The following is a 20,869-nucleotide window of genomic DNA, read 5'->3' on the forward strand; positions in this document are numbered from 1 at the left end:
GGTGGTGAAGATCAGATGGAATAGCCTCAGCCTCCAGGCCTGAAAAGCTATTAAAGGGCTGAATATTTCTTCTCTAACCATCTTCAGATCTTTTCCACTGAATCTGTACTTTTGAGAGAAAGGCCTAAACTAGAAAGCCCTGTATATTAGAACTGTATGTTAGTCCATTGTGTTGTATCAAGAAAACACAGGTTTAAATCCAAACTCTCCCTTCCTCACAAAGACTGGTTTGGGACTCTCCTTTTTTCTCCTGTTCCTGGTCACCACAGAGTTTGGTACAACTTGTAGCTAAAAGCATTAAATACCTTTTTACCATAAATACCAAAATCACTTTATTTTTTACATAGCTGGAACATAATTGTATTTCTCCAACCTCAGTTTTGCTCTTGAATGAAAGTGAGCCAAGTCAGTGTTTGCAGTTGTGGTAACCCAAATTTGTAAAAAATAGTACTACAGACTATGTGTGCAATGACAAAAAATGCTATATTGAGTATGTGCTGGCTTTTGGCATTTACAGGAGTTTTGTTCTGATTGTTTTGAATGAAAATTCTGAATATGTAAGTTTAATTCACTGAAAAATAAGTGCAAATTCTTTCATACATGTGAAACTTTATCCATTGCTAGTAAACATATATATATCAGTTGCAATGGTTTGCTGACTAATGTGTTGATTTGGCTGGCTTGTTAAACAAAATGCTAGAATGGCATGCTTTACTGATTCATTTCTCTTCCCCCTTCTACATGTTACTCTCAACTGAATATGCACATTACTTTTTTTTGACAATTCCTGGTACCTTTTATTGAAGATTTTTTCCATTCCAAACCCCACAAAGTTTTCTGTTTGCTTGAAATGTGCACCATGACTTCCTACAAATGGCATAAAATTAAAAGACAAAGGAACTTTCAAGAAATAGAAATCAAGTTAGACAGAAGGTCTGTGTGGAAGAATCTGTATTTGACATTCACATACTATACATCTCTCGTGGAACATTACAAAAATCACAGTGAGGAGCAATTGGTGTGTGAAAAAAGATAATTTCTGAAAAAAAAAATACACAAAGGCATCATGAACTGTCAGCCCAGCATATAGGTCGGCCAGATTTTTCAGCTACGAGTCAGTGAATGTGCTCCATTTTCATTAGTATCAGACTTGCCGTGACACCCTGCTGGGACACACCATCAGAGTTTTCAATCCAATAAGGACTGGAAGGTTGTTAAATGCCAATAGCAGAGTTGCACTGCAGAAGACAGAGGCCAGGTTTGGGACAGAAAGGTGTCGGGCAGCCCCTGTGCCTCCTGCCCTGCAGAGTGACAGAAAGTGGGTAACAGAAAGTGGCATGGAGAGGACTGTGACCCCCTTCATACAGGTTTGCACAGGATCAGCCTATGGGTGGCAAGAAGAAGTCTAAATGGCATGAGGTGGATGTTGACCTGGCTTGAGTTCCCTGGGAGACGGCAGAGTCAAGAGGTGATGAGCCCCTGGTCTTGCTGTCCAAAGTGTCACGGGCATGTCCTGTAACAAGAAGAGGGATCACACAGGTGGATGGACAGGCAGCCTCCCTCAGAGGCTGCATCCACCTGGAAAAGTGAGATGTCGGCACCTGAAGGCAGATGCGGAGAATTTCAGCCCCTACAGCATGACCACAAGTTTCAGCAGCTTAGCATTTTCCCCCTTTTTAAATTTCACTCTGTGAATGGGAGATTCAGAGAGACAGATAATGAGGGACTAGGGCATCTGCTACGAAAAGTTGAGTCCTAGAGAGGATGGAAGGTTGTTAAATGCTGATAGCAAAATCGCACTGTAGGAGACAAGAGGTCCTTGAACTCAACAGGTTGGTCAGGGGATCAAAAACAGAGATCTTTTAGAGGCCAAATTAGAAAGTAACTATTCCTACCTACTATGAAAAACCTTTTTTAAACCCTTTCAAAACATGTTGGTCTATTTATTTTCACTGTTGTGTTTTCCTGAGGAGGTGGTCCACTAGCCAGACTGTTTGCAGATAAACTGGAAAAAGTCCTCTCAAGTTCCAAGGAAGCCTGTTGAGCCAGGTTTACTCTGGAAAAAGTCCTCTAAAGTTCCAAGGAAGCCTGTTGAGCCAGGTTTTAGGCCAGGGCATTGAGATAGCAACAAGGGGGGAGCAAGATGAGCATCGCCACAACTGTCTTTACAAATTAGTGCAAGCAGTGAACAACAGCAGCATGTCTCCTGCTGTGATCAAACACAGAGAAAACCAGCTATGTGCAGCCAGCCAGTCAGCAAGTAGAGGTGCTGTGACTGGAGATAGCCCAGACAGCAAAATTACTTTCTCCAGCTCTGCATGAACATGGTGGCCAGTACAACCTTTCTCCCTAAAGGATGCAGTCAGCTGAGAAGCCTGTGAGCAGGACACATGCCATAGGGTGACGGCTCTCAAAACACCAGTGCCCTCCCCTGGGGCTTGAAGGGCTGAGATATGCAGGTTTGGAGGGGGGAAACCCAACACAGCAGCCTGGTGAGCAAGAAAAATAACACAGACAACAAGGAGACAGGTTGACCTTGGCTAAAATGCCTACTGTTGAAGAGTTAGACTCCTCAAAGAGGAAACTAAAAATTATTTTCTTAGTGATACAGGAGAAATATATGAATCCAGGAGAAAGATGATCAAGACAGACATGCCTATGAATATGCAGCTTAGTGGTGTGAGAAAAGGTACAGCCAGGACTAAAAAAAAGGATTGCAAAGATGTTTTGAGACATGGGAATACATCTGCTGGTAAAAAGAATGTAGATATGAAGACTGCTTACTTTAGAGTAATGATAAAGACAGGGCCCATTTAATTTTGTTTTGCTTTGGATTATGAGCAAGGGTAGAGATATAATGAGTAATGATTGATAGCCTGAAGTCAATATTTGATTAGGCTGAGATCTGTGAGGTCCTCATCACTGGCATTTCAGAGTCCACACTGGATGTCTCATGAATCAACAGATTGAGAACGGTAAAAGGAAGTCTTTTGGTTTTACACTGTACATCAGTAACCAATGTAAGACACTTCTGCAAAATATTCCCAGGACCAAGGACTTTATGCTTAGTGAGCATCCACAGCCCAAGCTCACACTTTATGCTGCAAGTCAGTGTCTGCATTCAGAATCAGTAACTGTTTGCAGTTCAGAATTTTTTCAATATCCAGGATATTGTGTAATTACTCCTGTTGAGACACGCAGCACTTCTCACTGAAGCAGATGGTACTGGCAGTTGCTGGAAGTCATACAGATCTGGTATAGCAACGGACATTGCAGCACAGAAAAATGTCTTTTTTACTGGGAAACCCATATTTTACCCAAACAACTGGTTTCTGTCAATGATCATAGAATGACAGAGAAGATGCCACCTGTTTGAAGGAAAGAGATCTTGTGAGCTTAGTCAGCCCTTTTTCTGCCTGGGGAAAGCTGCTGTATCCACATCTGACGGATGCTTTTCAAACTCATGCTGAAAAATCACTGACAAGATTCAGTAGTCTCCTAGAAAATTGTACCAGTCTTTCCCTATCCTCATATGAGACAGCATATTTGCAAAGAAAAAAATGAAATAACTTCTCCAGCTATTTCCTCAGTAATATTTCCGTGCATTGTTAGAACACAAAGCACAGTCAATGAAAGTTAAATGGGTAACTTAATCTTTTGAGATAAGAGCAAGAAAGTTTCTAATGAAATTTCTTACCATCAGGACTTCTGAGCTTCTCTTCTGATTTATTAAGACTCTTTTCCCTCCAGACTCTTTGATATACAGAACTTCAGGAAGAATGCTCTCTCCAGGAGGAAGCAAAGGTGAGGTGATTTTTTGATGGGAAGCTAATATCAGCAATAAATATAGGGCAACTTCTGCTGCTTCTTAACATAAACTTTTCTGAGAGGCTGCATAGACTTTGCATTTCCTTAATGGAGATACATTTTTTCAATTTAAAATCCTATGCAAGTGAAATAGTGCTTTCACCGATGATTGCAATAGGAAATCAATTCATCATTACACATTCTGAAATAGATCCCATAAATTGCCTTGGCTCCTGGATTGCAATGCAAGTCTGACAACCCCCACAGCTGAGGCTCTTTCTCCCTATTAAGATAGTGGATGGCATTCTGCCTGCCCCCGTACAAACAGAGCAGGTGAGCTGGCAGTAAAGATAAGACTGAGAGAGATTTGTTGACATCAGATTGATATAGACATTTCTTGCTTGATAGTATTTGATTTTCAGAGGCTCTTGAGAATATAGAGTTTAAATCTCTGAGATTCATGATGTGCTGTACTATACAAGGTCATTCATGTCCCTGACAACTTTATGGGCAATAGCTCCTGCCGTCAGATAGCATTCAATATGTGCAAACACAGGCTGAAAACTACATTCATTTTTGGCTATAACACTGCAGGTCCAGTCTCATGAACTGCTGGGAGCACAATTTATCTTATTGTGCTGAATTAATCTTAAGAAAGTACATTAGACCTATGTCTCAGAGAGGGAAGCTGTCACGGTGAAATTAAGGGATTAGCATCGAACCAGAGAGGCTGCTGCTGCTGGACCAGGGACAGGAGCTCAAAGACTGATGGAAGCAGTCCCGTGTTCAGGCTCCAGCAGGCCAGTTCCCCCTGACTTAAGATGTATGGGCAGTGAAAATTGGTAGCAGCATGCATAGCTCATAACAAAACCACTACATCACATAGCCTGAAAACGTGTCACCAGCCTCTTGGATCTGTGAAGTTGAGCTAAATGGAGACAGACTCTCCTTTTAACTCTTACTTCTCATTTTACTACAACTAGAGAAACACCGTTGCCTTGTGTCATAGCAGAAGTTTCCCAAAACAGGGGTCTGAAGAAACATTTCTTGCCTCAGCACAACCTCCACAGGAAAAATAAACAAACCTTTGCAGAGCCGTGCAGGCATTGCACCAGCCACTGGACCCCACATTTCTCAGCTCAAAGTGGTGCACATTTTTTAGCTCTTCTGTGTCCAAGCTAATAACCCTGATGATCTTTAAACGAATCCCACAATGGGCAAAGTCAGGATATACTAAAAAACCCTTCTCCGAGGGATGTAATGAAAGCCTCTGGAGTAGGGGACAAGGGAGCAGACAAGCCTGCAAACTTCTCCCGGTGAGCAATATCCAACAAGGAGAACATTTGGGTGATGCACAATCATCCTTAGGGGCTCTGCTTCTCTCCTGCTGTACAGTCGGAGGATGTATTTTGAGAAAGGTCAAAGCATGCAAAGCACAGAAGAGCAGCAACTCATTCTTTGCCCTTCTTTAAACCTTGCAAAGGACAGACATTGAAAGCTGAACTACTGGGCCTATGAAAATATTTGCAGTTCTGTCCTGGAATTAAGATAAGAAAAATTATTCATGTAATGAACACAGCCAGATCTCAGGTTATGTAACTTAGGAGGGATTTTTTTAGAAGAGATGAAGATTTTTTTAAGACTTTCACACATTTTTGTGGGTTTACTCCCAAATCCTACACCTGCTTTGGTAACATCACTTTCACTTCAGAGGACAAGATGTGTTAGGATTGGGTGCAATGGAGCTCAGAATGAGGGGACATAAAGTGGCTGGACCATTAGAGCCTGCTGGAAGTTTCTACGACTCCACTAGACTACAGAAAAGAGATGGCAAGGCATGAAGAAGCTGCAGAGATACTACATGAATAAATTTAACACCAAATGCAGGGGAAATCTTTATATGTGTCTGTGGGTGGGTGGATGTTGCATGTGCATCTACAAACACCTGTCAAGTGAGCTGTCCATATACTACAACTGGTACAACACTACAGCTGGTGTAAGTGGGTTTGGAAATAGACTGGGGGAACTGTATCTATAACATCATTCACAGTGAAAAGCTGTTTTCAATTTGTACTGTCACGTAGCAACTAATGTTTGGTATCCACAGTAGACAGTAAATGATGTCTTTGATTTTTTTTCTTTGATATAATATTTTTGGAGTAAAAAACCATTTGTTCCTCTTACTTTTTCCTGTGTAAAGATAATCACAGACTTATCTATAAAGAAGAAAGTTCTCAAGTGGCTCAGGCAGGTGCAGCTTGTGGACTGCATATAGGCACGACCGACCCAGATGCTTTCTGATGCACAACCGGCACAGCTGGGCAAGGCTAGCAGGACCTGGGAAGAAAAAAAGGCAAGAACAAGCACCCCCAACCCCATCACCAGTATAAGTCAGAAAGCAACAAACACCAGTAACATTTGCAAATCAGATCAAGCACTACACAATGACTTGCTGAAGTCAAGGAGAGCTAGCTTATCATTCATATTTAATTTATGTTGTCAAAATTGGTTCAGTGAAAACTATGAGCACTAAAAATCTTTTTCTGCATCTTTTCTCGAGCATGTACTTAAAATACTATAAAGGTGTCCGCATTGGAGAGAGAGTGCCAGGATGCATAGCCTTTGCTCAGGACATAAGACAACTCCCAGTGTTATTGTGAGGATAAAGACAAGAGGGATTACAGGGAGCTGCAGAGGTGTTCAGTGTAGACCAGCCATAATGGGTGGATATGGCAAATACAGTTACTTGTTGCTATATACAGAACATGCTTCTTCCAGTTGCTAGTGTCTCAGCAGATACCTGCACAAGTTGTAGCCTTTTTGCATGACCACACTGTCTCTGAATATTTATGTATGTCAGTAAATCAGTGCTCCTCAAAATAATTTCTTAATGTGTCATCCAATTTTAATTAAGCCTGACTGAAAGGAAAACATCTCAAAGATAGGAAGTCTCCAAACGTTTTGTGCAAAAAGGCACCAAGGGTAAAAAAATATTAAAAGATGAGAGGCCTTTTTGGCCTTCCCATGCCTTGGTGGAAAGGTTGCTGCATGCGAAAAACTCTTGTCAAACATCACAGAGTCCACTGGTAGGAAAGCTGTCAGAGGACTCATGGGGACAGTGGTGAGGCCAGCTTGGGCAGTGGCTTGCATGGCACTGCACACTGTAGTGTTGCCCCAGTGGCTTCCCCGTGGAGTCACCAGCCAGGAGCCCCCAGCCCAGCCCACCACAGGTCAGGAGAGGGGCATACCAGGCACCAACCCACTGGAAATGAGACTCCGTTGCTTCTGCAGTTGCATCCTTGCACATGCAAGTGCAACTTGCTAGTGAACACATCTCTGCCTCCCCTTTGCTCTCCTCTTGCTGGAGCTGCTCCAGGTTGAACCTTCATGCCTGCTCAGAGGTGCTCAGTTTTCGAGCCCTGTCTCAGCCCTGCCCCTCCAGTTTCAATCAGTAGCAATGTCTGGCAAGCAACAGGTAGAGATATGTGCTTAAAAGCCTGTCCTTATATCTTCCAGGTAAGCTTCATAATCTGTGCTTTTAATTCAGGAAAATTTAGGAGCCTGAACAGGCTGATAATGCCCCCCTGAGAAGAAATTAACAGAATAATACGGGATATATAGAAAAGACCACTTGTACTGCTGTAACTGGAAGTGAAGAAAGAAGCTACCAGCTCCCAAAGCAGCTAGGAAAACAGAAACATTTCATATTTCACATGACTTCAGAGCTAGGAAAAGGAGCAATTAAAGGGAGCCAACTAAGTAACCACAGTAGAAAAGTCAGAGAGTATAAAGAAAATTCGTCAAGGAGGAAGAAGGAGCTCAGAAAACACAGAAGCAGGTGAAAAGGGCAGTTTTAGATGTTAGATACAGCAAAGTATCTGAAAGAGGGACTAATGGCAAAGGTGAGGAAACTGAGGAAACTTCATTTCTGAAAAGTGAAGAGCCAGCAGGAACTGGAATGCCCCTATAATCCCTCTGACTGTAAGGGAGGAAAGGGTGACAAGCTGAAAGTGGAAATTAAAAAGAAATTTCAGGAAGAGAAAATTATTAATATTGGGATATTTCTTTATCTCCACATTTTCTCATTCCCACAGGGTAACTGGAGCAGGACAACTGCAAGCCCTGCCTTTGCTCACGCAGCCTGCCATCGCTCAGCCCTGAACATCTCAGACATGAGGAGAGAAGTCACAAGAGGTGAGAAGCATCCAAGCAAATGTCCTCCCAGAAGTTTTTAGACATGACAAATTAAAGCTCTGCATGAAAGGCCATGGAGAAAGGGTCAGAACTGAAGGATATTAAGCAAATGTTTAATTTCCTCCATAAATCCCACCTCTGTGCGAAGGGCTGACACAAAGCCTATGCACAACATTTTACCATCCAAGAGGTATTTTGCATCTGGAAGCAGGCTCTCCATGCACATCATGCTTTGCCCTTGGCACAGAGCAAGAAGGCTTGGGAAGGTGGCAGGCTGCCTGCATGGGAGAGCACCATTCAGCCTTCATGTTGGCAAAGCCCAGGGGGGGCATCAACCCTCTAAGAGGATACCAGTGAGCTGGGAAACACCAAGCCTAGAGGAGGAGGAGGACTTCATTCAGCCAGTCCATATCCCAGCGATATTGCTGTTGGATGCATCAAGTTCCAGCTGTATGTGTTGCAGATGAAAACGGCACAAGAGTATCTAGATTTGTTTCTGCTCAGAAGTTTCTTCCAGTAGACTAGAAAGATAATTAATTGTAGGAAGGCTGAAAGTAAGGGCATTGCTGATTTGTGCTGGGATGGCAGCCCTGTGAGCCTCACAGAAGAGCTGCATGTTGTAAAGCTGAAGAGTCACCCAGCAAATAGAATCACAGAATCATAGCTCTGCATTCTCCTGGTGACCAAGGGCACAGACACCAGTGTGTTTTTTTCTGCGAGAAGCAGGACATGAAGCCGTGGTGCTAGGTTGAACACAAGGCAGTGGTACTAAACTGTTATCTATGAATAAACTCCCACGGCTGTTTTTAATCCTTAGAGTCCTGATAGGTAAAGACATATAATTTTCCTTCATCAGACACAAAAATAAAGCACGGAACAACTTACCAATTTACCCACTAAACCCCTAACACTTGGTGGCAGATCTAGCAACAAAACAGAGATTTATCACATATTTCTGTTTCATGTGCTGCAGGCTTGAAATCAGAGAGAAGCCAAGATAACTTATATAAGTATTACTTATAAAAGCAGTTAAGAAAATGTACTTAGGTAAGGGAAATAAATACTTTAAAAAAGAGAAGAAGAAGGGAAACCATTACCTTCCCGAAGCAGAAGCGCCTGCTCCACTTTGCTGTTGGGTACAGCAAGATCCAGGGGACATTTGAGTTCAGCATTTCTGCATTTTGGGTTAGCACCATAGTCTGTCAACAAGACGACTACCTCCACGCTGGATTTTCTTGCTGCTGCGTGAAGGGGGGTGTCTAATAGCTTCCCCATGTTAACGTTGGCCCCTTGAGTGAACAAGAGTTCATGGTTAGATCTGGGAGGCAGCAGGAATGGCCCAAACCCACATCACACAGGCTGGTTTCCACTAGCAGCCTCAATAAATGAAGGGGATGGATGGCAGGCAGGTCTCCCTCATTTCTCTCAATAGCAGCAGTGCAAAACTCCACAGGTCAAATACCTGCTGTGTAAATATCCTCTGAGCCATCGAACCCTGTCTGCGATGGACAGAACTGAGCAGCTTGACCTTCAACCCATTAAATATTCAAAGCTTATTATATGCTCTGGTAATTTGTTAATAACATAAAGTCTGACATAGATTATGTTAATTCAATTACCGTGGGTAAAAAAAAAAAACCAAACCCTGTAGGTATCTTATTGTAATAACTCCAGGAGCACAGCAAGTGAAATACTTGCCCTGGGCTCACCAGGCACAGCAGGGCCACCCTTGGAGCAGGTGTAAGTCAGCTAATGTACACTGACAGCAAAAATTTATGCTGGCTCATAGGCTGTGCCTGGACCTGCAGTGATTACTCTTTCAAGCAGCTTTACTGCTGTCTTCATCATCCACTGAGAAGCAGGTGAAGTTAATGCTAAGCACGGCAGCTTATCATAATCAAGAGTTGATTTTGGTCACCAATATTAGCCAGCATTGTCTGCGCTTCCTCTCATCTTTCTAGAAAATGAAAGGTATTTTATTTTCATGTTCAGACAGTCTCAGGGAGGTCTCTGTCATTAGGGCTTTTTTTACTGTGGAAATCATAAATTCTTCATGAATGCAGGTAAAATTTTTAATAGCCTCATACGAATCTCACAGGCTTGGGCTGCCCAAATGCCTCTTGTGGAAAGAACCAAAGATGTTTGCAGTGGAGAGGCAGCCTAGAGAGTCTACCAGCGGTGGTCTACCACTCTACCAGCAGTGTGTGGCTCACGCCACCACAGCTCTCCCCCGGCCCCTTTTCCAGGTGTACCTAGCTCCAAAAGCTTCTTGACACAGTCTGTTCTCTGGTACATGCAAGCCACGTAGAGAGGGGTCCCGTGCTGCAGATCTTCTTGGTCAATGTCAACCTCATGGGCCAGAAGGACCTCCATGCACTCCCTGTGACCTGTGGAGAGAAGAAGGGCCATTGCTCAAGTGAATCAGAGTAGAATACACCCAAGTACAACCAAAGAGGCACAAGAGCTGGGAATAAGGCAAGCCTATTTATCCGTACCAGTATGGACAAGTTTAGGTTTGGCTTTTTTTTAATATTTTAACATCAATAGAAGGTGTATTCCTCAGTTATTGTTAGCTTCATTCACAGCCTGAACGTTACCTCTCTTGACTGCTTCATGAATGGGTGAGACGAGGTGGTTTCTGAGCTGTGGTTTGGCTCCAAATTCGAGCAGCATGTTGACACAGGCCACGCTGCCACTGCAGCAGGCGTTAAACAGAGGAGTGATCCCATCAATGGTGACTGCGTTGACCTGGAACAGCAAGACACGCTCAGGATAATCTGGTTTAAGAGGAACGCCCTTGTAGCATGCCTCATATGCACACCAGAAATGCACCAGAAAAAGGCACTTGTCTCGTTTAATTTCAGAATTGATTTTGTTAACAACTCTCAGCATTACATGTGTGGCACAATATACATAACATTCTCCTTTGAGGTTTGTCCTCTTTCCCAGATAGCTAGTGCCATAAGGCAGTGAACACTGCCTGTTATGAATACTCCTCTTAGAGTTACTGACAAAATGCAGATTTTATTTTTGTTTTTTATGCGGAGAACTTGAGTATCTTCATGACTGCGTAGTTTGCACCAATCCAAAGCCAGATTACATTTAGATGAAAATGGCTTTGCTTTTTAAATGAAACCATTTACCTGAATACTTTCACCTAAAAATACATTTCCAGTAAAAGAAATTTTCAGGGAAACATAGTCTTAATCCCGAACAGAAAAGGATCTTGAAAGAGTTTGTGTTTGTATGTATACGTGTGTGTGTAAGAGAGAAAGAATTTCCTTCCTCCACCTCCAATATAAAAACCTGGCAAGAACCACCGTTCGTCATTCTCCTCTGGGACAGCACAGTCCCTGTTTTGTGTTGTGCACAGCACCATGGCTGCTACATTTAACTGTGCTGCAAGCCCTCAGAGGCAATGCATGCCTTTAATTCTGTGGCACACTGGAGAAGAGCAATGGATTAGGCAAGCGCATGGCAATTTGTGCAGTTTCCAAATCAGGGAGAAGAGGAAAGAGATGGGAGAGGAAGGGGTGGAGAAGTCTCTGGCTCACACAATTTAACTAGTGAGATATTTTGCTTTTAAAGCAGACAAAGAAAGTGATGTTCAAGAACCTATTGATTTATTCTGGGCAATTCAGCAGTGGACCATCTGCAGTTGATACCTTCCTAGATATCATTTGTCCTTGTTTAGTCTTCAAGGCCAAATTGGATGGGGCTTTGAGCAACCTGGTCTGGTGGGAGGTGTCCCTGCTCGTGGCAGGGGGGTTGGAACTCGATGATCTTTAAGGTTCCTTCCAACTCTAACCATTCTATGATTCTATGATTTGACTTGTTTACGATGCTGTACGAGTTAATTCCTTTTCTCACGAGGTGCTTTTCCCACACTTACAAGCCAGTCCTTGCTATCTCCAGTGTTTCACTCCCCTACGTGAAGCTGTGCTTGCAGATTAGGCAGGTACACTGGAAGAGGCAGCCCCTACTCCTTGGTGCCTTCTCTGCTTGCTCACCTTCACGAAAAACCAGTGAGGGAAACGGACTTGGCTGGAAAAGAATCATGACAGGACCAGTAGGCAGGGAAGCCAGCACGGTCTGGGGAAATACTAGGTACCACAGCACTGGGGACATCTGTCTGCTCAGGTTTTCGAGTCCAAAATGCAGCTTCCTCTTCCTGAAATTGCAAGGCTCCAACTAAGATTCTGTTTCAACAGCACCATCGCTACAGTTCCCAGCCTCTTCCTTGATCTTCCTCCCCTCCTGCTAAATGCTGAGCTAAAGTATCTCTCAACCTGCACTGCTTCTAAAACAGAAAAAAAATAAAATAAAATAAAATAAATAGAGATGCCTTGGGAGTATCTGTATTTCAGACAGATTACATGCTGCAGCCCTGCAGCCCAGCACTACCCCCAGCCTCCCCCAGTCTCATCGGGCAGATGTGGCTGGAGCTGCTGGAGGCATCAGCATCATTTCACAACCGGGCCAGTGATTCAGGCAAGCTGACAACCAAGGGTAAGCAAGGAGACAACGGAAGAAGAAAAATGACTTCTTTGGTTTCCCTCTCCACTGGGCATTGGTTTAACTGGTAAAAGAGGAAAGAATTGCAAGACAGCTGTTGTGAAGTAAATGGTTTGGTAAAAAAAGGAAATACAGAAGAGCACAGCAATAAAAGAGAGCAGCAGAGTGGCACATTTTCTCCCACAAGTTAGACAACAGCCTGTTGACTTTATTTATGAACAGAAAGTGGAGAGAAAGCAAAAACAAAAAAACATCGGAGCTATATATTATACCAGGAATAGACTGATTTCTTAGGAAAGCAACAAGTAATTCAGAGATGATTCTCTGAGTTAATAGAAAGGCAATACCATTAACATACAAAATCAAGTAAAAATCAAGTAAAAACTTGATCAAGAAATCAAGAAAAAAAATCAAGTAAAACTGAGCAAAAAGGACTTCTTTTCATCTTTCTAAGGGATTTAAATTTGGCATACAGTTTAAGAAGTTAACAGAAGCTTTTTCTTCTGCAGAGGAGAGCCTGACTGCTAGTTTTGATGTTGCTCAGTTTCTTACCATATAAAACGTACTTGAAAACCCAACTGAATAAAATACATTCTTATATGTTTCATCTATTCCTGTGTTTCCATTTTTAACATGTATTGTACCTTAGGTCCTGCTGGAGTAAAATGTTCTTTTATTAGGATATAAAATGTTTCATTGCTTTAAGCACATCCATTTTTACTTATGTGAGACTCCCAAACTGTGCTACAGAAAGCCAAAGGCAATTCCAGTGATTGTTGGGGGAGGGTAGGGGGGAGGAGAAGAGATATGATTTTGTTCAAAATTCCTTTCACCTAGCATCTCTCGTTCCTTTTCGTGACTACATTGCACATACAGAGGGAAAACAAAACTAAATTACAGGGCCACCCAAGCAGCCACTGAGGGAAGGCAAATCCATCACCCATGGAAAGAAAGCACAGTTTTATTTCTGCCCAAGGTGTTCCTGGCCATCCGCATCCTGGCTCAGCCACTCATGCAGCCCATCCAACTTCCCCGCTGATGCAGGGACCATCCAGGCACCCACGTCCCCACCAGCATCCCCAGGACTCACCTGAGCACCGTTCTCCAGCAGCACCTTTGCGCAGGCGACATGGCCACCCAGGCAGGCCTCGTGGAGAGCCGACACACGGTCTGTTGTCACCAGGTTCACGTTGAAACCCTGCAACGTGGGATGGGAGGGCATGAGGGGAAAGCCCTGCCCAAACCACACGGCTCCCCCAGGACAGGGGACGGACTTGAAAGGCTGAGGGACTTGGGTCTTTTTAGTCTTGAGAAGAGAAGACTTAGGGGGGATCTAATCAATGCTTCCAAATACTTAAAGGGAGGCTGTCAGGAGGACAGGGCTGGTCTTTTTTCAGTGATGCCCAGGGACAGGACAAGAGGAAATGGGCACAAACTTGAGTATAAGAAGTTCCACCTAAATGTGAGGAGGAACTTCTTTTCTGTGGTAGCGGTAGAGCACTGGAACAAGCTGCCCAGAGAGGTGGTGGAGTCTCCTTCTCTGAAGACATTCAAAACCCACTTGGACAAGTTCCTGTGCAACCTGCTCTAGCTGGACCGGCTTTGGCAGGGGGATTGGACCAGATGATCTCCAGAGGTCCCTTCCAACCCCATATGATTCTATGATTCTGTGACGGGTGGGGGAGAGTCACGCCACTGGATGCATGTCCAGGGGAGGTCACAGGTTGGGTTAATGCTGTGCAGTGCTGTGGTTCTTGTCCCTAAGGACAGCAGCTGGCAATGGGGTTAAAGAAGAAGAAAGGAAAAACTATACCTACTATTTCTAGTTCTTTACAATATATGTTTCTTTAACTTATAAGGGTGATGTTAACTTCCTTATTAACTCCAGCACCAGGAGCTACAGCTGGTGGGATTCACCTCCCTGAATGGGGATGCCTCTGACAGGTATCAGCAGCTCAGCTGGAGCCCTTGGCCCCTTCAGTGGAGAAAAACCACGCACCCTTAGGATATGATTCATCCCATGCTAAAGCAGCTGTTTCTAGTATGTCACATGATTTGTGTCCTAAAAACACTTCCACTGAATATATGGAGTGCCCAGTGTGTTTGACTCAGAGGTCTAAGTACCTGGTAGACCCATAAAATCGATGAGATAAATCCTACCCATTAAGCTGTTCCTCTTAAATAAGGAAGCTTAAGTTCCTCTTAAATAAGGACCACCCAGGAAACATTTTACACTGGAAGAAAGAACTATGATTTACGATTGCCTCATCACAGGTATTTTTCTAAATGACAGTTCTTACATCTATTCCTGTGCAAACAGAAACCAACATATTCACAAAGGAGAAAGCAATTCTCAGATGGGTTTTCTCCAGAATGAATCTAAATCTCCTAGTAAGTACGATTTTACAGCCACGTGTGAGAACAGGCCTGGAAGCGGCTCCATTTCTCCACTTTCCTCCTTTTTCCACTTTATGTCTTGTATTTTGTAACACAGTTGTTCTCCACCTGACGTGCCATAAACTCGGCAGCTCACAAGATGGCAGCAACGCACTTTTTGGGAGGCAGTAGCAAATGAGATGGGCAGAAGTGATCTGTGAGCAATGTAACACTGTAAAAGTCACCAGTCCCCATGCAGGGAGCATTAAAAGCAATCACTGTAAGACAGAAATTCGATGATAGAAAAACAATTGTTTTTCAGTTACATGAAAGCACTATTAATGTAAAAGCTGTCGCAAAAAGTTTCCCATACGTTACATCAGTGCCAGGGAAACAGATAAAACTTTGAAAAAATGTTGACATTATTCCATTTTCTAATTGTATAGACTTTTTGTACTTAATGATCAGCATATTGCTTTAAGAGGAATGTCTTCTAGATAGTCCAAATAAGAAGAGGAGAGCTATTCTAAATCATTATTCAGATATATATTTTAAAAATGAAATGCAGTCATTGCTAGTAAAAGAATAAGTATTGATATCTTGGGCAAAACAGCAATCTCTTCCATTATGAAATGGAGATCGAGTTATAGATTTTACTATAGTTGTTTGCCAAACACTGCTTGTTTTCAGATGGCTATAAACTCTTCCCTTTCCCATTGTATCAGAAAAATTAAACTCTTCTTACTCTTCTTTTAGTGCTGGAGCAGGCCTTGGCAAGCTCCTGAGCTCTTTTAAAACCCCAGCGCTCCTTCGTCTCCTTATGTCCAGGCATCCTCCAGGTAGCAGAAGCCTCACTGGCTTTCTTGAAAGCTGTGGTCCTCCGGCAGAGAATTCTGAGTGTCCCAATTATAGGCTACAGTATATCTCCATATTTGATTTTAGGCTACTAGTTTAAGTATATTAGAAGCAATGAGCAGTGATTATGCTGCTCCATGAGCAGCTTCATCCCGACATTTATCAAGCTGTGGTGAATGAACTCCAATTCACTCCCTACAGGCATTGCTGCCTTGATCTGTTTTCATCAGCAAGGACTCTTATCCCTCACTCCCAAAATTAAATGTCTTTGGGAAAAGGAGAAAGGGTGAATGTATTAAATGATGCATAACCATAACACCAGTCTTCTCTAGTATTTAACCACGCCAAGTGTATAACCAGGGCACCTAGTGTGTAACCACAGCACTGGGTGCCCCTCAATAATAAGATGGTGGAAGATCAGCACAAATGGAGATAGAGGGGGTCAGAAAACCAGCAAAGCCCTGAATGAATAAGCCCTCTCCCTTATTATCTCTAACCTCCATCATGTCCTTTTCCAGAAAATCATTTGATATCTGAGAGTAAAGGAAAGAGGGATCAGGAAATGGGAGGAGGGAAACTGGCTGTAAACAGCAACCTCTTTTAGCTCCTGCCACTCCTCAACAGATGTCTGGGATGAAGGCTTTTACACTGGCAGCTCTGCTCCTTGAGGACATTGTCCATTTGAGCTGTGGCCTCACTGGTAAAAAATATTTAGCTTGAATATAAAAACCCTGGTGGCCGATTCACAGAGTTTACACCCAGGGAATTAATTTCCCTGCGGGAAGGGGGGATGGGGTGGGGAGGAAAGGGGGGCAGTTGCCCATTCGTGCCACATGAGGGCATTGAGTTTAAGCAAATGTGGTAAGGAAGAGGGTTGGCAAAGCATGAAGAACCATAATCTGTCCCTTTGCAGCTGCCCACTTTCATATCCAGCTTCTTGCCCTTTCCAGTATATTCTTTTCTCCTCTCTTTTCTTTTGCCTGAAAGCCTTGGTTTCATTGGGAGCAGAGGGTTTCAGGCTGACAGCTCTCTCTGTCGTGCTTGCATTCATGACCATGCTTGCTGTTTTATAAAGTAAGATATATTTTTACAGATTTCTACCCAGCTAATAGATATATATATATATATAGTCCTTATTCTCAAGCCCAGTTTGCATGACTTACCATTGAGAGAGAGACCAAGGGTCATTATTTATCATATAGCAAGCTACAAGCTGTAGCAGTCTTTGTTTTGAGTTTGTCCCCAGCATCCTAACTAAACAAACTAATACCTGCCCAACGGTGTGCATAGAGGTATCATTTGTACAACTATATTTCATATGGCCCGCTGGAGTCTACCACCAGCTCACCAACTTACAGATGCAATTCAACAGAAACTATGCTGCTTGCCCAACCTTGTCTTTACCTGTGGGCTTTTACCTGGGCAATCAAGGTTTTCAAAGAGAGGAGGCGTCCTTGGAAGGCAGCCTCATGGAGAGGGGATCGGTCTGCCCAGCTGCCTGAAAGAGCAAACGCATGAAAGTTAATCCAGGTAAGCAACACAAGCAGATCCTGAGAGGACAGGGGAAAAATGTAAATGCAGATCAGGACTGGAATCAATGCAAGGTCAGCAGTGAAACCGTTTGATAAATTGATTTCAGCAGAGCAGCTGAGGGCTCAGCACTCCTGAGAAAACCAGCCACTCGCTAAGGGACCTAAACAGAAGCTTCTTGGCAGAACTTTTAAAAACAGTTAAAAACATGCTTCAATAAAGACCACAAGTTTAGTGCTGCTGGGATTCACACAGGGGCTTCAGAGCCCTGCAGTTCTCCTATTCAAAATCATATCAGCCTCTGTCTTTCCTAAGGAGCTTTTGTCATGAATCGTATTCCAGCTTCTTTTGCACTTCATTAAGAAACTCAAAGCAGGGAGACATGGGGATGACTTGTCCATCAAATGAATTCTGGCATGTACCTGGCAGTTTTATTTCCTGAACTGACAATTTCATAAATAACATCCTCCAGCTCAGACTAGCAGGTAACAGCTTTCACCCTCCTCCTCACTGGAAGGTTTCAGAAAAGACATGGAAAAATAAATTCTGCCTGAGGCTTTACTTTTCTTCCTTAATAATTTTGAGTTGTTGAACTGTTCAGGCTCCTTCATGTATGCTATTTTGCCCTTTTTCTTATCTTAATCTATTCATGTGCTGAGAAAAAGTAGCCTAGCTACTACCAACAAGCATAGTCTGTCAGCCCAGGTTAAATCCCTGCAACTCAAGTGGAGAGCAAATTTACTTGTCCTATATTAAAATTTATAACCATACCATGACACAGTGTGTAGTAAGTATTTCTCCAAAGGCCAGCTGCGTTCACAGTGCCACAGGACAGAAGCAATACCAGTGTTTGCATTCATGCTCTGTTGTACAGCAACCCCATGAGCACTGTATTTGAAACCCTTGTCCTGTTTAATTTTTTCAGCTATGCTGCACACCAGAGAGAATGGAAAGGGTGATTTATCTCCATTTCAGGTGTTACCCGAGGCAAAGAGAAATCAATGAGAGGCACAGACACATCCCTGAGGACTTCAGGCCAAGGACACAGCAGAGGTTTCAGCCTTGGCCAAGGGAGTCTCCTTTCATTACTGAAAAACTGGGATGAACTTGAGCTAATGGGATTATGGTATTAACTATAGTTAATGACATTTTTTCCTGTTTATTTAAGAAACTGTTCCTGGGAGCCTGAGGCAAAAAGCTGTCATGGAAAGACCAGCCTGCACAGTATGTGACCAGGCTCCTAAGAACCAAGTAGGATGCACCAGCCAAAATGATGGAAACAGGAACCAAGGAGGTACCAAGAAACATTTTCCTGAAAACATCCAAAAATCCCACATCCCTCGTCATGCTGTTGGCTGAAATAGGCGGGCTCAGTTCAAAAGTCAGAAGACAGTGCAAGCGACAAAACCCAGGGCCCTTATACAGCAGGAAGATTCAGAAGTAACTCAGGCAATAGAGCCACACTGCCTTCTTTAGCCTCTTATGCATACAGTATATAGCATGTGTAAGCACACGTCACATGCATTTACAATGTGTGTATACACACACACACACGCCTCACCATGAAAACACACGCTGCTGTGCATTTCCACGCCAGCCACAGCAACCTACCTCCCTGGAACGTGTGGCAAATATAGTTCCCATACAGGGCACATCTTCCCTTCACTGCTGCAAGCGACATCTCTGAAAACACTGCGTCTTTTGAAAATTTCTACAGATAAATCAAGCAGCCGAGCTGCTGCTGCTGCTGCTGCCACACCACTTCACTGCAAAGAGAGGCGGCCGGGGAGCTCCCTCTGTAATCCAATATAGTGCCCCACCACATGACCTCATGTTTTGAAAGATTATCCTTAATGGCTTTTTGCAAATGGCAACTTGCAGATAAAAAATATGTTGTACTCTGCTAAACTTCCAGGCAATCCAATAAAAACCTCGGTGAAGGAAAACCTGCTGTTTGCTACGCGTCTGACTACAAGGGCATGAAGGCACTTGGAAAAGAAATGGCAGTAACAAATGATTTGAATTATATTCTGGAGAATATAAAATAAATTAATAAACCAGAAAGAGACATGCCTGTATATATATGCTTTATAAGAAATCCTTTGCTGCGGTATTTCTCTTGGCCAGATCTTAATAACCCTGTTTTGGGTGGCCATCTCGCACCACCCGTGTTCTGCTCACGTTGGTGAGCCTGTTCGTGATGGCACTATTCATCATGAAGCAAGTGCCCAGCAAATGAGTCACATAAAAATCTCTGATGTCACAAGGTTGATACGAATCTTCAAGCAGAAAAATACATTCTCATTAGTGGTAAACTTAAAACACTGTGTCATTTTAATTAGTGGAATTACCGGGCATGCAAATGCCTGTCTATTCATTATTATGGCAGTGGTACGAAGGAGTAAAATCACTTGGGGAAGAAAAAAAAAAAAAAATTACCTACTAAATACAATAGATTTCCATGCTGCATATTTTTCAGAATAATTTTAGCTGTATTCATTTTTATCGTCTGATTTAACAAAACAGGGATTCTTGGCTTGGATTCATAAAGTCATTAGTTATATTCTCCTTGTATCTTCTTTCAGAAAATCAACATGCTAAAACTTTTCCCTTAATATTCTCTGGCAATAAAACTAGCTATTTAGTAAAACCGTCTGTAACCCCCGCTAAAGAATGCCTTGCTTCCGAGAACAATCTTATTATTTACTGTAGTGCCCTCAGCAAATGTTCTCTTCATTCTATCTGGGTAATTGTTGGAGTCTCATATTTTGCACACCTCAATCATGCCAACACTTAATGACACCTCAAAGACCTCAGAAACGGAAGGCACTTCAGGTTAAAATATTCACCCATGCATTTAGCAACAGATTCTTCATTTCATGGAAACTCAGTGCTTTAAATCCTCAAGTTACAAAAATGTAGCAAATGTACATTTGAATGTTAGAGTGTCCATATTTTTACTTTACCTGGGACTATTCCATAGATCTCTTCTGCTATCCTGGCAGCCTCTTTTCTGTTGCCTTTAACAATATAGAAATGGGTCAGCAGAGCCAAGGAAATCTTGATTAAAAGCTTGAAGCAAAACAAAGCAAAAATAGCAAAATAAATGTTAGTGAAAGCATGGAGTATCGAACCGCCCTCCATTTTGGTTTGCTCTTTGAATAGTTTCTCAGGTCGGCTGAGCTGCACCGGGCTATTCTTGGTATCGTATGTCGTCTATTTTAAACCCTCCAGAACCTGCTGTTCCTCAGCTACCAAAAATACATTCTGCTTTTATTTGGTATGGGCTATTTGATACTAAATAACAATACCAAGGACAAGGTGGTTTGAACATCCCATGCCATACAGGAAACAAACAAAATTCTTTGCAAACCCACATGAATATAGATATTAAAATAAATTTTCAGACAGGAGCTCTCCACACCACATGAAAGCCTATGCATCCACATTGTTCTCACTCTTTGATGTAGCAGTTTCATTTACAAAGGCTGCATAGGTAAAGTTGCAGAAATTGTTCAGAGATACTGCAGGAAGAATACCTTTCTGGTAACAGGCCTTGCTGTACTCAGGCACAGAACAAAGGCAAGCATAT

General features: G+C 42.8%; 1 protein-coding gene across 5 annotated transcripts; it reads right to left on the reverse strand.

Annotated features, from left to right (window-relative positions):
- Positions 1–934: 934 nt before the first annotated feature.
- ASB11 (ankyrin repeat and SOCS box containing 11, E3 ubiquitin protein ligase) lies at positions 935–20,436 on the reverse strand. Of its 5 annotated transcripts, XM_014960360.1 has the most exons (8): positions 20,244–20,436; positions 17,166–17,245; positions 13,607–13,714; positions 10,599–10,749; positions 10,254–10,388; positions 9,099–9,290; positions 5,992–6,144; positions 1,393–1,513 (listed from the first exon to the last, which is right to left on the reverse strand). In XM_014960360.1, the coding sequence occupies exons 1-7, from the start codon at positions 20,419–20,421 to the stop codon at positions 6,020–6,022; spliced, it is 969 nt and encodes a 322-aa protein (XP_014815846.1). In that variant the 5' UTR covers positions 20,422–20,436; the 3' UTR covers positions 1,393–1,513; positions 5,992–6,019. The 5 variants fall into 5 exon arrangements, with proteins under 5 accessions (XP_014815844.1, XP_014815847.1, XP_014815846.1 ...); XM_014960358.1 differs by lacking the exon at positions 5,992–6,144 and having other exon boundaries at positions 935–1,513; XM_014960361.1 differs by lacking the exons at positions 5,992–6,144; positions 20,244–20,436 and adding an exon at positions 18,889–18,983 and having other exon boundaries at positions 935–1,513.
- Between the last annotated feature and the right edge of the window lie 433 nt (positions 20,437–20,869).

Source organism: Calidris pugnax, unplaced genomic scaffold (assembly GCF_001431845.1).
Source record: "Calidris pugnax isolate Ruff unplaced genomic scaffold, ASM143184v1 scaffold188, whole genome shotgun sequence".
In the NCBI taxonomy this organism is placed as follows: domain Eukaryota; kingdom Metazoa; phylum Chordata; class Aves; order Charadriiformes; family Scolopacidae; genus Calidris; species Calidris pugnax.

Coding starts and splice junctions, on each gene's coding strand:
- ASB11 (XM_014960358.1), bottom strand. CDS start 20,421: ATGGAGGGCGGTTCGATACTCCATGCTTTCACTAACATTTATTTTGCT. Junction 9,291..10,253: donor CAAGAAGCTTTTGGAGCTAG/GTACACCTGGAA, acceptor TGTTCACTCAAG/GGGCCAACGTTAACATGGGG. Junction 1,514..9,098: donor GGCGCTTCTGCTTCGGGAAG/GTAATGGTTTCC, acceptor TTCTTGTTACAG/GACATGCCCGTGACACTTTG.